Source organism: Solanum verrucosum, unplaced genomic scaffold (assembly GCF_900185275.1).
Source record: "Solanum verrucosum unplaced genomic scaffold, falcon-dt-bn FXZP01000075.1, whole genome shotgun sequence".
Classification (NCBI taxonomy): domain Eukaryota; kingdom Viridiplantae; phylum Streptophyta; class Magnoliopsida; order Solanales; family Solanaceae; genus Solanum; species Solanum verrucosum.
Window position 1 is genome coordinate 581,015 of NW_026020211.1, and position 16,368 is coordinate 597,382.

At 36.4% G+C, this 16,368-nt stretch overlaps 2 protein-coding genes across 2 annotated transcripts in view; one reads left to right on the forward strand and one right to left on the reverse strand.

The window, feature by feature from the left end:
* Positions 1–16,368, forward strand: part of LOC125830524 (uncharacterized) — a 338,210-nt gene that overhangs the window by 181,262 nt on the left and 140,580 nt on the right. The window lies entirely within an intron of this gene.
* On the reverse strand, positions 1,471–12,344 carry LOC125830519 (uncharacterized). Its single transcript, XM_049509709.1, has 7 exons — positions 11,890–12,344; positions 8,551–8,902; positions 2,214–2,298; positions 2,045–2,131; positions 1,726–1,956; positions 1,563–1,644; positions 1,471–1,504 (listed from the first exon to the last, which is right to left on the reverse strand). Exons 1-6 carry the CDS (start codon positions 12,048–12,050, stop codon positions 1,568–1,570), a joined length of 993 nt encoding a protein of 330 aa, XP_049365666.1. The 5' UTR covers positions 12,051–12,344; the 3' UTR covers positions 1,471–1,504; positions 1,563–1,567.

A 16,368-nucleotide genomic window follows, 5' to 3' on the forward strand; every position in this document is an offset into this window, starting at 1 on the left:
TTTTGAATTTTTTCCTGAGACATATATCACAATTGTATAATTTATGTATGCAACTTAAATGTGTTCTTTTTCTTACGAAATGCCTTTGTATATATTCTTATTTTCTTCTTTATTTTCCTTTTAATGTTGATTAAAGAACCAATGATTTATTATTTTCTGAATAATTCATTCATTAGAGGTTCTTGAGTTATGTGATAATGACAAATAATCAAATTCATGTTGGAATATTGCTAATATTTTTTTAAGAACCTATGATTTCCATTATTTTTAATGTATTGATATTAGAAAAAGATTATTTGCAAATTCAATGCAATTATTTATGACCGCGTGAAGCGCATGCCAATTGGCTTGTTATATCATAAACAAGAATTCTTTGATTCAAAATCTTTTATTAAATGAGCAATAAAAGCAAAAATTAAAACCATCATATTTGAAGATAGAATTAAAAATAATGGCAAAATACCACATATCTATCACTTGCCTCTGTTGTGCTTTATAAGCCTTTTAACTTGTTTACTCCCGTGGGAAGATTTAAACTGATCAGTTTTTGTTTGAAGATAAAAATAGAATTGCAGCAGAAATGTGTTTGGTATGGTGGAAAATATTTTGTAGAAAATAATTTCTAATTTTCTTATATTTAATTGGTCAAAATATTTGAAGAACATTTTTTTTAGAAAAATAAGTTCTTTAAAAATGAGAAAAATGACTTTCCTAATAAAAGTAAGAAAAATAAGTTACATAAGTGACATTTCACTTTCAAGTTTATTGGATCTCCCAACCCTAGCCCTCGAGCATCCCACCTCCGTAGTAGTTTTTAGAATAATACTTTCTCACTTTCTTACTGAACAATAGTAAATAAGTAAGAAACCTACTTGTTTTTAAAACAAAACTTTTTCTAGAAAATCATTTTTTGTCATAACAAACCTACCCAAATAGTATTTTTCAAGGAAATTTTAGGTCCAAATTGCTTGCATATGACTTACCAAAGCTAACATGAAGCATCATGAAATTGTTGCAAGTTAAAAGAGCAAAAATGAGACCAGGAAACCAGTAAGAACAAATGCAGAACAGTGCTGTAATATGAACAGTTCATCAACAACTTATGATAAATGGTTCAGTGGTTTGCTGATCGATAAATCAAATGATATTTCTGTTCAAACTTCTGGCTCTGAATCAAACTTTTCCTTGCCATAATGGTAACAGGCCGTTATTGGAATAGAAAATTTCAAAAGAACTAAGCTGATGGTATGCATTTACCATTATTATCCATCAGTGCAGAATCAATAGATTCACCAGACCAACTATGATCGATCATCCTTAGGAAGGATGTTATGAACCAGAAAGCATGAATAAATCCGAAAAAAGGGAACTCGTAATGCCATAAGTTGGTTAATGTATCTATGACGAATATTATTCCAGAGCTAAAGGAACCAATTAAGTCAAAGAAAAACACTGAATTGCCACTTCTTTGTGTGTGTGTGCGCGGGAAGGGGGAAAGCTTCTACATCAACCACAATACCCTTATATTAATTATGGCCTTGATATATAACCAAGAAGAGAGTCATCATCACAGTTCCATGTGAAGAACTTTGTCAAAGCAAAAGGCTACAATGACTGGTCCAGCCACATCTCCAATAGCACATCCTGAAAAATTATGATTTGATTAATTCTAGTAAAAGATGCTGTTTGTTATAGGTACTGAAAAGAAGCATATTGTAAGCTTACCAATCCACTGGCCAGTTGTAGGGCGAAACATCATTGCTCCTATCCCTGCCCCTATAGAAGCAAAAACAAGAGACGCACTACATCTGACAGTAACAATGGAAATCTTCCTTCCTAGAAGCTTCATATTTTCTGATCCATCAAGTGTGTCATCGTCTTGTTTAGATTTGAAAAATCGCCAGATATCAATGCCAACTTGAACAAACCATGATGCCAAAACTCCCAGAAAATGACCTGATCAGATAGTGGGAAGTGAAGTATCAAGAATAGTGGCTAATCTAGGTGAACCCTAAGAGAAGAGTATTGAACAGATAAGTTAAACCTCTGCATGTTGTTTTTGTAACACTGCAAAAATAGATCATACTAGGCATTCCCCTTTGAGCCTTGCGTGCAGCTGACTTGGGAACATCTGCAGAAATTGATAAATGCTAGGTCTCGTAACGTCAATCAGCAAGGACTATAGATTTAAGCTTGCAGACAAGAAGAAAAACCTTTTAGAAGCTTCCATGCCATTCGCTGTGAAACATAGTGGACAGCCAATCTTTCCAGGACACGTCTTGTTGTTACAACAGCAGTCTGACCAGAAGAAACATAACATTAATAGCAAATAAGATCTTTCAGTATATACTTTCACATTGAATAGTATGCAAGTGCATGATTTGAAGCTTAAATTGAAAGTAATTTTTCAAAGTAAAAGAAAATTACTCATACAAAAACACATTGGTCCATGAAAAGGTCAGATGTAACAAATCAGTTAAGGGACCAGACTATACTCCGCAGTTGTCTTATTGGCATGTAAAGGGTCTCTAAGCTCAACAAAATTAATTGGTAGAGAGAACTATCCAAGCAGGAGAAGATGAGAAATAAGAACGGAAGACCTAGTCTAACATCTCCAGTCTTTTTTAATATAACCAAAAAAGAATAAGAGGGAAGCTGGAAATGCATGTTCAGCAGTATACCCACTAGATTCGAATAATTTCTTTCTTTGGAAATTTTTTTTGAGAAGTAACGAAAATAATAGTTGGAGATTATTTTGATAAATATTTGCCTCACAATCTAGTCCACCACTTCAACTTTTCTCCAAGTGAAATTCATGTCCAATGCAACTTCAACTTCCAAATACTCTTTTTTTTCAAATTTCAACCAAATCATGTCGAAATACTAAAAACCAGCGGCCAGAAGATGTTGTGATATTTACAGAGAGCTTTCTTTGTTAAAAATTGTGAGCTCTGGCATGTATGTAAGGTAAGACAAAGGTAGCACCTAAAGTTTGTGGCATTTTATACCAGACCACAATACTGACCCCACAAACAAGCACCTCAAGTCTTAGATGAAAAATATCACTAGATCATAGCTAAAAAGCCGAGAAGGGTATCTCGTTAGAAGAAAACAAATTTCCATCTGCCAATCTAACGTCAATTGGACTTCTTCCATCTCCATTCTCCTTTGAAAACATGCTCTGCCACCTTTCTGGATGGAAGCTCAAAAAGAAATTGTGAATCATTCATTACGTATACATTGATTAAATGAGAGAAATTCCACACTCGGCACACCCAGCTCCGGATGTCATTCCGAGTTGGAGTTTCTTGGCTTGTGGCCAATAATTTCCCCACAATGCATCTGCTGAGCACGTTGTCTTCTGATACTACGGAGCTACCAGGGATGACGATTCTGGTGTTGGTGGTCTGGGATGTTTACCCTTTTGTAGCTTCTGTTGTTCAATTCTTGCTTCTGATGGCTTCAGCAAAATAAGATTTGGTTTGATGCTGCCTGATAGCTGCTGCTTTCTCACCCCTTTCTGGGACGAAAATGAACTTAAATTTTTTATTGCTGTTCATCCAGCATTTAATGTAATCTCAAGAGTTATAATCACTCATCCCCCCCCCCCCCCCCCTCTTTGTACTGCATTAAAACTGATATACCTACCATGTTTATTGTGTTTTAAGAGTGCAAAAAAAGAAAATCAGAGAAATGGTCACTTGTTTTCCATCTCTTGACTGACATTCATTTCTCCTTCGATGCTGCATTAAATACATGAACTATCCATCTCATTACTTTAAGACTTAATAGTTACTTTCCTCATAAATTCCTGCTGCGCTCACTGCTCAGCTCAGTCCATTCAAACCAGGTTTCTGGCATTGCGTTTGACTTAAAGATGTCATAAGATTTAAATACAGCATGGTAACAAATCCTATCTCCCCCATGTATAAAGCTGAGAAAAAAATAATCTGAAAAAGTGAAAAAAGAAAGAATTGAGGGAGAACACAGAAGGTGATAGCTTGGCCTGATGAGACAAAAGAAAAGATTTCCAGTTCTAAGAGTTACCAGAAAAGGTGATCTACCGTACGAAGAGGAGAAGAGCTAAGGTTCTTGGGAGAAGCATTTGGGAGCATTTCCATTAAGGAACTTTATATGGCAAGGAAATAGAGATAGGAGGTGCTTTGCAGTACTGTTATTAACAACAAGAAAGACGGTATTGGGGGTTTTAAAAACCTCCAATTACACACAAAAGGTTGCTAATGAAGTGGCTCTGGAGGTCTAGCACAGGCAGAATCATTATGGGTGGGTGTTATCAAAAGCAAGGATGGAGTTCCAAAGATGTTAAAACACCTTACGGAGTTTCTGTTTGGTAAAGTATTAGTTTAATGTGGCCTAGTTTCATATCTAAAATTGGATTTAAAGTTGGCAATGGAGAGAAGATCTCATTTTAGCTGGATAATTAGCTGGTCATTGACCTTTGAGGGACCTCTTCCCTGATTTTCTTATTCTGGCAGCAAACAAAGCTTCTTTTTTGGCAGAAAACAAAAAATTGATGGCGTTACAACTTACATATAGTAGTTATAAATTCAATGATTGGCAAGTGCTGAATTTTTTAACCTTTTGAATACAAAAGGAGGTCGACGGGTTTAAGTTGTGGTACTCGGGAGGATCTAGGGATAGAAATGGGGTGGGTATTTTAGTAGACGGGGATTTGAGGGAGCAAGTGGTGGAGGTTAGGAGGATCAATGATAGGTTGATGACGATTAAGATAGTCATTGGAGGTTGTACTTTAAGTGTTATTAGTGCTTATGCACCTCAAGTGGGCTTGGACGAGGAGGCCAAAAAGCTCTTTTATGAGGAGTTGGATGAGGTAGTTAGAGGTATACCGAGCACCGAGAGAATAGTCATTGGTGGAGATTTTAATGGCCATATAGGGGCAACTTCTAGTGGCTTTGATGATGTTCATGGAGGCTTTGGTTTTGGGGAGAGAAATGGAGGTGGAACTTCGCTCTGGATTTCGCTAAAGCCTTTGAGTTGGTAATGATTGTTAACTCATGCTTCCCGAAGAATGAGAACCACTTGGTTACCTTTCGTAGCTCGATAGCTAAGACTCAGATAGATTACTTACTTTTTAGGAAGGGTGATAGAGGTCTCTGTAAAGATTGCAAGGTTATCCCAAGTGAAAATCTTACTACCCAACACAAGCTTTTGGTGATGGACCTGGAAATTAAGAGGGGTAGGAAGAAGAAGGTTGTTTTTGATCGACCGAGGATTAAATGGGGTGGCTTGACCCCTGCCCTTTCTCGGGAGATGGGCGAGAAGTTGACTGGGATGGGTGCTTAGTGAGGATGCGGACACCATGTGGAATAAAGCAGCTAGTTGCATTAGGGAAGTTGCTTCAAAGGTGTTGGGGGTATCAAGGGGTAACTTTGGAGGCCATAAAGGAGATTGGTGGTGGAATGGGGAAGTCCAAGGCTTAGTGGAAGCAAAGAAGGCGGCATACACAAAGTGGGTGGAGTGCGTAGATGAGGAAGAGAAGCGGACGCTTAAGGAGGTTTATAAGACGACAAAGACAGAAGCTAAGTTAGCTGTTACGAAGGCTAAGACGGCAGCTTTCGAACGCTTGTATGTCGAGCTGGGGGACAAAGGTGGGGATAAGAAATTGTATAGGCTTGCAAAAGCAAGAGAGAGGAAGGCTCGCGACTTGGACCAAGTGAAGTGCATCAAGGATGAGGAATGCAAAGTATTGGTGGAAGAGTCCTCCATCAAACAAAGATGGCGAAGATACTTTCACAAACTTTTAAATGAAGAAGGGGACGGAGACATTGTGTTGGGTGATTTGGCGCACTCTGAAAGACTTCGGGACTTTGGGTACTGTAGGTGTTTAGGATCGAGGAGGTTATACGTGCTATTAGTAGGATGAGCAGGGGAGAGCGACCAGTCCCGATGAGATTCCGGTGGAATTTTGGAAGAGCACGGACAAGGCAGGTATAGAGTGGTTAACTGGGCCGTTTAATGTTATTTTTAAGACAACAAAGATGCCTGATGAATGGAGGTGGAGTACAATGGTTCCGTTGTATAAAAACAAGGGTGATATCCAAAACTGTAACAACTACAGGGGTATCAAACTGCTAAGCCATACTATGAAGATTTGGGAAAGAGTAGTGGAGATGAGGGTGAGAAGAGGGGTGTCCATTTCTGAGAACCAGTTTGGATTCATGCCGGGACGATCGACTACCGAAGCCATTCATCTTATGCGAAGAATGGTAGAAAAATATAGAGAAAGGAAGAGAGACCTACATATGGTGTTCATTGACCTTGAAAAGGCCTATGACAAAGTACCGAGGAATGTCCTCTGGAGGTGCTTGGAGGCTAAAGGTGTCCCGATGATTTATATTAGGGCGATAAAGGACATGTACGGCGAAGCCAAGACTCGGGTTAGAACGGTTGGAGGAGACTCGGAGCATTTCCCAGTTGAGATGGGGCTGCATCAGGGATCAGTCCTTAGCCCTTTTCTATTTGCTTTGGTAATGGATGAGTTGACGCGGTCTATTCAGGAGAAGGTCCTATGGTGTATGTTATTTGCGGATGACATAGTACTGATCGATAGTACTGATCGATGAGACGCGGGACAGAGTTAATGCGAGGCTGGAGGTGTGGAGACGAACGCTGGAGTCCGAAGGTTTCAGGTTGAGTAGGACCAAAACGAAATATTTGGGGTGCAAATTCAGTGATGCGTTGGATGAGGCAGATGGGGAAGTGAGACTTGACACACAGATCATTCCTAAGAAAGAAAGTTTTAAGTATCTTGGGGCTGTAATCCAAAGAAGTGGTGACATTAACGATGATGTCACACATCGCATAGGGGCTACTTGGATGAAATGGAGGCTTGCTTCTGGAGTCTTGTGTGATAAGAAAGTTCCACCTAAACTTAAGGTAAGTTCTACAGAGTGGTAGTTAGACCGGCCTTGTTGTATGGAGCGGAGTGTTGACCAGTCAAGAACTCACATGTTCAAAAATTGCATGTTGCGGAGATGAGGATGTTGAGATGGATGTGTGGGCACACTAGGAGCGATAAGATTAGGAATGAGGTTATCTGGGAGAAGGTGGGAGTGGCCCCTGTGGTGGACAAGCTGAGGGAAGCGAGACTGAGATGGTTTGGGCATGTGAAGAGGCGGTGCGCAGACGCTCCAGTGAGGAGGTGCGAGGGGCTGGTGGTAGAGGGTACGCGGAGGGGTAGAGGTAGGCCTAGGAAGTATTGGGGAGAGGTGATTAGACAGGACTTGGCTCAGCTTCACATCACCGAGGACATGACTCTAGATAGGAAGGAGTGGAGGTCGCGTATTAAGGTTGAAGGTTAGTAGGGTTAGCGGGTTGTCTTTCCTTGTGAGGGTATGGGTTGGTAGTGTTTGTAGTAGTCCTAGCCTGGCACTTGTAGTTCTTGTCTGTGATCCTATAGTCATATGTTGTTTACTACGCTTCGCCTCTCACAGTATTTTCTTGATGTTATTGTCTCCGTTGTTGATTATGCACTTTTTTTCTTATTGGATGTTATGTTATATATAATGTTTCCTCTTCTCTTGCTTGGTTTGGATGTACTTGAGCCGAGGGTCCACCGGAAACAGCCTCTCTACCTCCACGAGGTAGTGGTAAGGTCTGCGTACACTTTACCCTCCCCAGACCCCACTTTGTGGGATTTCACTGGGTATGTTGTTGTTGTTGTAATACAAATCAGCAGCTATCCAACACTGATGATAGCCTTCTATGGAAGCCAAGGAGCAATGGAGTTGTTTCAATAAGTTCATGCTACAAAGATCTAACAAAGGTGGATAGTCCTGAATAGCCTTGACCATGGAAACAAATTTGGAGGTCCAAAGCTCCACTCAAGGTTGCTTGCTTCACATGGGTAGCGTTTAATGAAGCTCATCTTACACATGAGAATCTCCACAGAGACGTATTGCTTTAACTAGCAAATGTTCTCCGTGGAAGAGAAACAGAGATATCACTTATTTTTACACTGCCAAGTTACCACCCAACTGTGGCAACTCTTCATGAATATGATTGCTTTGCAGTGGGTTATGCCCAGGTCAACAGGAGATCTGCTGAGGTGCTGTACAGAAAGTGAGTCAGGAAGAAAAAGCTATTATGGTGGACTACTAGACCAGCATGCATATCATGGACTATTTGGACCGAGAGAAACAGAATATTTTTGAAGACAATGCTAACTCCATTCAGCAGAAAAAGGCCAATTGGTATATTTTTGGTATGCTGTTTCTGTAGAATGGAATACGTAAATGAAGCTGAAATAGTTTTACAGGTGCTAGAGTCTTTACAGGATCAGTGGCGGTACTTTGTTTTGTTTTTTTGCTAATCTGCTGATATTGTACAGTGGCTACGGAACAATCTTCTTGCTGGTTTAATTTATGTATAAGATTTCCTTACCATTTCAAAGAGAAAAAAAAGAAAATATTAGGCAGTATTTTCATTTTACTGGACCAAACATGAAGCCATAAGTGACAAGCGCATTGCATGGAGGGGTTGAGGGAGGAAGGGGCTTGTAAATGTTACCTCACGACCAATCTGTTTCACTGATTTCTTGAAAGGAGTCACCAAGTCAACACGGCGATCTTCCTCAGTATCCTTTAAGAAATCTTCATCATCATCATCATCATCATCCATGTTAGTACGGGGCTCCACAAGAGGTAAATAAAATAATAGGAAAGATCTCAAAGAGGTCAGTGCAAGATTCCTCCACATGAATGCTGAGAATAAAGGTTTTAACTCAAGGTTGTATTGTTTGGTACTGTGCTTCAATGAATCATACTGCAAGTTAATTATTGATTCACTTTGTATGGTAGATATATAATCTTCAGAAAATCCCGTGCCAGCATCGCAAAATGCAACTCGTGCTGCACCATTACTGTCAAAACAACTAGTCAAGGTTTTGCTGACAGTAGAATAAGTGTTGCATTTATTTCTTTTATGACAGAAGATGGGAATAAACATAACAAAAAATGCCATACACATGTGTCTCCATTTCAGTATGGAAAAAACTAAACTATATTAACCGCCGAGAAGCAGCTAGCTAGCTACACCCACCCTCTTCGACTTGTTAGAAGTACCCATATTTGCAGGTAGTTGGCAGTTTGCAGATATATACACTATTAATATGAGAGCTACAGTTTGCTAGGAAAATTCCTCTAATGAGAACTACAGTCATCAATTTTATAATGAGTTCCATCACAAATGAATCGAGTTTGAACCAGAAAAGACTTATAGATAAAGAAGACCTCCTTAAACCAAAATCCTAAGCAAAATAAGTTCAAATATCATATTTTATTTCTTGTTGAGTTAATAGTCAAACCCAAGTAAACTGATACACAGTAAGATGTAGTGAGTCCTATATTTCCTTCAGATCCACCCTAAACTAAACTTACGTATGGAAATCTTTAAAGATAAAGAGGGTGATTTTATTAAGAAAGTTAAATCTAGTGGAGGAGGAATGCAATTGGCAGATAAAGGATCATTTCCACCATTTGGCCAAGGATCCTCTTCTTTTCTTGGGGATGAAACCTGATAGAATTTGGCTGTATTAATCACAAAGGAGATGTTATAGCAGTTGAGAAATGGGAATACCAACCTAGAGATCCCAAGGCTCAACTCCCAACTACAGCACTTGGTGTGACCCCATCTGCTCTAACCTTGGTGGGCAGGATTACATTGGCTTCCCAGTAGATCAATGAAGGTGCAGGCAAGCTAACCCAAACACCACTTGATTTTTTTTAAAAAAATGTTTCACCATCTTGTAACAGAAAAAATGTAGAAATTCTAGCGGGTCAGCAAGGTCAGATGACCAATGTATTGAACACCCAACTGATAAGAAAGGTTATTGTGAGTTATGGTGAGGACTACTCATGGAACTAAGACTCTGAATAGTAAGTCATTCTTAGATACAATTGACAAGGAAAAAGATAATATAGACTATGGTTCCTAGGAGGAGTATAGATTAAAGGTGTGGAAGAAATCATACAGCCATTGCAGCCATCCATATGCACACAAAATCAATGTCAACAACAAAATTTCAACCGTTTAGGGATTCTAAGTGGTGAACATCATAGAAAAAAATGTGACAAAACAGGGGAGACATCCATGGATAGGAAGGAAGGAAATTGGCTCAACAGTTTAGGAGACTGTCAACAAAACATCAATAATGAGAATATGGAGAGATACACCTCCACAATAGTACTCCCTCTGTCCCTAATTACTTGTCCACTTTTCCTTTTTTATGGAGAGATACACCTCCACAATAGTACTCTCTCTGTCCCTAATTACTTGTCCACTTTTCCTTTTTTAGTTGTCCCTAATTACTTGTTCATTTTGACAAATCAAGAAAGGACAATTTTATTTTACCTATTATACCCTCAATTAATTACTTGAAAAAGGTCGAACTTTTTGAAAATCTTAAGTTTTTAATTCATCCACTTCATAATTAATAAGGGTAAAATGGTAAACTCACTATGTCAATAATTGTTTTCTTAATAGGTGTGCCATTTCAAAAGTGGACAAGTAATTAGGGACAGAGGGAGTAAGTTCTAGTGCTGCTTATTCTCTGCAGCATTTAATTTATTGAATAGGGTTGTCGCCGCATCACGTGGGATTTTCTATGGGTTACTTGTGCAGTTCAAATCACTATATATGAAATGTTTTTTGCTACATTATGAATGAGTGACAACCTCAGGGCTAAAGTTCTTGCTTACCAATCAAAAGACTGTGGATTCTGTAAAGAAACAGACTATGAACTTCTCAAATATTAGCTTTGAGAACACAACATAGTGAACTTTCTACCCAAAAAAGGGCGATCTATCTTTCTATGGATTCTCCTACTATTGGAAAAGAATACATGCCATTGCATATAAATGCACACACGATACATATTCACATTATAGGTGTAGGTTAAAGGAATATTGGAGTTGGAGGCTGAACTAGCAGCAACGCCGGCGCTAGTTGAACTCTGAATAGAGAATCACTATTAAGATATGCGATCACATTTGACATCATAACCAATATCACTCTTTAACCAAAATCTATGTCATTGAGAAAAAAGGCATACAATCAACAAACTCCTGACTCCTGAGTCCACATACAAAAAGATTGCTATAAGGCTTTGGTCTAGTGGTAAGAGCGCAATGCGTGATGTGTTGGTTAGGCACAGTCGCAGGAGCCTAGTGCTTAGGTGGAGAAGGATAGAGACGCAAGCTCAATATCCGCTGAGTTTGGAATCGTGCACCACTAGACCTTGGGATTTCTTGGTTTTCAGAAATAAAACACACAGAAAAAGATTTGATCTTGACATTCACTCACTACCTAAAAGCCCCTAACAAGGCAAACCAGCAAGAGTTCTACAACAAAAGGTTGCCTCCACAAATTGAACCATGGATAGAGCCATATAATCAAGGAATACAATCACAAATAACATCATAACTAACATTATTTCCTTAACTATCGTGTTTTCATCCGGTGGAAACAGGAGTGAACTTGGGAACAAATTCCACATTGACAATTCAAATTCAAAATATTCAAACTCAACACATCAAACACAAAAGAATTTGGATTTACTTCACAAGATCACTGCCCAAAAACAACTATAAGACTCAGAACATCACCAAATCCAATATAATGTCACTCCTTTTAAACCCCTAATTATTCACATACAGTGACAGCATGAAGTATAAGCAGCAGAAACAACAACATACCCAATAAAATTCCACTAAGTGGAGTCTGAAGAGGATAGAGTATACACATACATTATCGCTACCTCATGGTCATGTAGCAAATCCAAGTACTAAGAATAAGAAAACATAGCAACTAACATAACACATTGTAAAGACTGAAGAGTATATTGCATACCCAAAAAAAGCCCTAGAAGCAAAAGGGTAACTAGCAGCAACAGAAGCAGCAGCAGCTGTGGTAGCCAACTTGGCTGAGAAAATACCATAAGAATGAAGGGTTTGACCATTAAAGCTTGGATTTTTCTTCAGTAGATCCAATAATATAGCTATTCCCGCCATTGAAGGGGTTAATCAGAAACTTGTATTCTATTCAATATATCAAGAAAGCTTATTTGCTTTTAGATTAATATTGAAGATTCAACACCATAACCAAACTTCTTGATTTTGCACAACACCATATATGAGCTAAAATTTATAGTCTTTTTGGGTTTACAGCAGAAAATAGATAAAAGGGGTGAATTATATTTGCCGTTACAGGCTTGGGAGAAGACAACAAATCTTCGCAATCGATTTTGGCTGTCTGAGGCAGCAAGAAGTACAAATACAAAGAGGGAGGGGAAGAGGAAGAGTTTGTCAAATTTTGCTTAAAAAAATACTTTTATTACCTTTTTTGGTTCGATATCTATTTTACTTTTTTTTTTAGAGTTATTTATTATAAATAATTTTTTTATTGGGTGAAATAAAAACTTAGTTTGCATTAGGTTGATATATATATAATAAATGGTATGTTTTGGGACTAATAACCAAGTTTTTGAAGCGATTGTTTGCGTGGATAAAGGAATAAGTTTTTTTTAATCACAAACATGTACTTTCTTTGACGCTATTTAAGGCATAATAAGACTACCCACATACAACATTTTTGAAATATTTTATGTTGTTAATTATCATGATTTATAGTATTTTTACGATAGATTCACTTCAAGAATCAGTGGAATTTTTTGTATTTTTTTCAAAACATATTTTATATTGTCAATTATTATGATTTATAGTATTTTTACGCAATTTTCAAATATAAAAAAAATAAAAAATAAGACAAATATATTAAAATGGACCCAATATATGTTATTTTTGTTGTCTCAATTTATGTGACACAAATGAAATTTGGAGAGTCATCCAAATTTTCATATTTTTTTAAAAAATGTTTTAAGTTATTAATTATTGTGTTTTATGATATTTTTATGTAACTTTCAAATAACGTACATTACTGGTCACTTTGTCCTAATTTATGTGATATGGATAAAATTACAAAATTAACCCTTTTAAAATGTCGTTCAGATATTTTAAGTTGTTAATTATTATTATTTATAATACTTTTTTGGTAATTTTAAAAATATATGTGAACCTGATAGAATTCTGAGAGTTAACGTATTGTATTATATAGCTTTTAAATATTTTAAATTGGTAATTATTGTAATTTTTAATACTTTTTAAGTCATTTGTAAATGATATATGTTGCTTCCTTGATTGAGACTTTTCTATTTGTGACACATATATATAGATATTTGGTGCCCGTGCCAGGGGCCCAATAAATATTAATTTTTTAAAAAATTTATGTGATATAAATGGAATTTGAAGATCAGTCGATTTTTTATATGTTTTCTTAAAAATATATTTGAAGTTATTAAATTGTTGTAATTTATAGTATTTTTGCGTTAGTTTTGAATAATATAGGTTACTCATGTTTCAATTCACATGAATAATCATAAATATTTTCAGTTGTTAATTTATTGTGAATTTTAGAAATTTTGACGTTATTTTCAAATAGTACATGTTACTTATTCTATTCCAATTAGTCAACCAATTTTCTTCTATGATTTAAAAATATTTTTAATTGCTAATTATTGTGATTTATAGCATCTTTTATGTAACTTTTAATAATATATAATTTGTTCAAATTCATATGACAATGATAAGATTTCAAGAGTCAACGCAATAAAAATTTAAATTTTTTTAAAAGTTGTACCTCTAATATATTTTGTAGCTAAAATATACTCTCTTCGTCCACTTGTATTTGTTATGTTGCACTTTTTGAAAGTCCATTTGACTAATTTTCAAAGTTAAATCAAATTGTATTAATACGATATTTTTAAAAAAAAATTAAATATGCAAAATCTATACAAAAAGTACTATAAATTGTAATTTTTTGCCTATGAATATGATGAAAAAACACATTGTAAAATATTAGTTAAAATTCTTATAGTTTGACTCTAAAAAGGAAATCATAACAATTAAAAGAGCATAGAGAGAGTAATAAATAAGTAATTAAATTTCAAGAAGTTTAAAATAAAAGGTTGGAAAAAAAATTTAGATAGACAACATATATTGAAAATTGAAAACATATAATAATAAATGGGCCCAATAAGGTCAAACTTTTTCGCTAATAAATTAGTAGGTAATTAATGGTGTTAAATTGTCCAATAATATAAATTTTAAAGGTACAACCATAAAAGAAGAATGTACAACACTATGAAGCACATATCATCCAACACTTGTCATGTGCTAAGTAGTAGATATTCCACTTATTATAATTTATAGCATCTTTTATGTAACTTTTAATAATATATAATTTGTTCAAATTCATATGACAATGATAAGATTTCAAGAGTTAACGCAATAAAAATTTAAATTTTTTAAAAAGTTGTACCTCTAATATATTTTGTAGCTAAAATATACTCTCTCAGTCCACTTGTATTTGTTATGTTGCACTTTTTGAAAGTCCATTTGACTAATTTTCAAAGTTAAATCAGATTGTATTAATTCGATATTTTAAAAAAAAAATGCAAAATCTATACAAAAAGTACTATAAATTGTAATTTTTTGCCTATGAATATGATGAAAAAACACATTGTAAAATATTAGTTAAAATTCTTATAGTTTGACTCTAAAAAGGAAATCATAACAATTAAAAGAGCATAGAGAGAGTAATAAATAAGTAATTAAATTTCAAGAAGTTTAAAATAAAAGATTGGAAAAAAGAATTAGATAGACAACATATATTAAAAATTGAAAACATATAAATAATAAATGGGCCCAAATAAGGTCAAACTTTTTGGCTAATAAAGTAGTAGGTAATTAATGGTGTTAAATTGTCCAATAATATAAATTTTAAAGGTACAACCATAAAAGAAGAATGTACAACACTATGAAGCACATATCATCCAGCACTTGTCATGTGCTAAGTAGTAGATATTCCACTTATTATATATAGTAATATATGTAAAGAATGTTTGGGCTGTGCCCGAGCCCAACAGGGATAAAGTTATATTATAGTTATATATTATGTACTTTTAAAAAATGGGAAAATTATGCATTATAGCAAATCGTTAATTCAAATAAATGTTATAACTACAGTTTCATTCAGTTCTAATTTGTAGCAAACACATTGCCATTCTCGCCTCTCTCCCCTAAATCTCGCTCGACACTCTTAATCCTTTCCTTCGCCTTCTCTCACTTTTATACAAACACAAATGTATAAATTGTGTTTGTGTTTATATAAAGCGAGAGAGACTTCATATACAAATACAAAACATATTGTAACTGTCACGCCCCAAACTCGAGGGGCGTAACTGGCTCCAAATGTCAAAACTCAGGCCCGAGCCGACCCTGCCGAACCATTTGCTACTAGCGCATGATAGCCACACGCAATCAAGAAATCAAACAAGTATATCTCGGCTTAAAACTAAGTCATCGGCCGATAAGGCCCCTGTCAACTGATCTATAAAAGAAACAACTACTCCCAGGAGATCATATAAATAAATAGTCAACTAGCACAGAAGTCCTGATTGGGCCGTCGAGGCCACCATGATATCTATACCAAAACTAAAAGCAGGTATATATCAATACTATACATCAAACAACTCACAAGCTTCCGCAAACCAACAACATAGCCCAGCATGGCCATAACGTAGCTATAAACCCCACACACTAGTCTGCAAGCCTCTAAGAGTAGTAAAGATTGGTGGGACAGGCCCCAGCCTACCCATAAAGATATATACAACAAAAGGTAACAAACCTCCCAACTCTAGCAGCTCCGGAGGAAAGGGGCTAGACAACCGGATAAAAGTCAATCCTGCTGCTGAGGAGGTCTACTCAATCGTCTGTCAGGACCTGCATGCATGAATGCAGCGCCCCCAAGGTCATGGGGCGTCAGTACAAAATAATGTACAGAGTATGAAAGGCAATAGACTATGATGAGGTATCCTGATATACTGGAATAATCCAATAAATAAATCAAGGCTAAGATAAGTGTACTGACCTGCTCCTAAATCTAAACTTATCAAAAATAATAAAACAACAACCTAACCAAGCCCCCATAAGCTTAGCAGGTACAAACAACACACAAGACCACCTACTCAGGCCCCCATAAGCCCGGAAGGTGCCAATCAGCCTATATACCCCTATCAGTAGTCCCCTAGCCCCGTAGGCAGTCACATAGCCCTCTTAGGCATTAATATAGCCCCATAGGTAGCACATAGCTCTCTTAGGCATCAACGTAGCTTATAGACAACTTATAGCCCTCTTAGGCAATAACATGACCCTGTAGTAAGCACATAGCCTTCTTAGGCGTCAATATAGCCCTGTAGGCAACTCATAACCC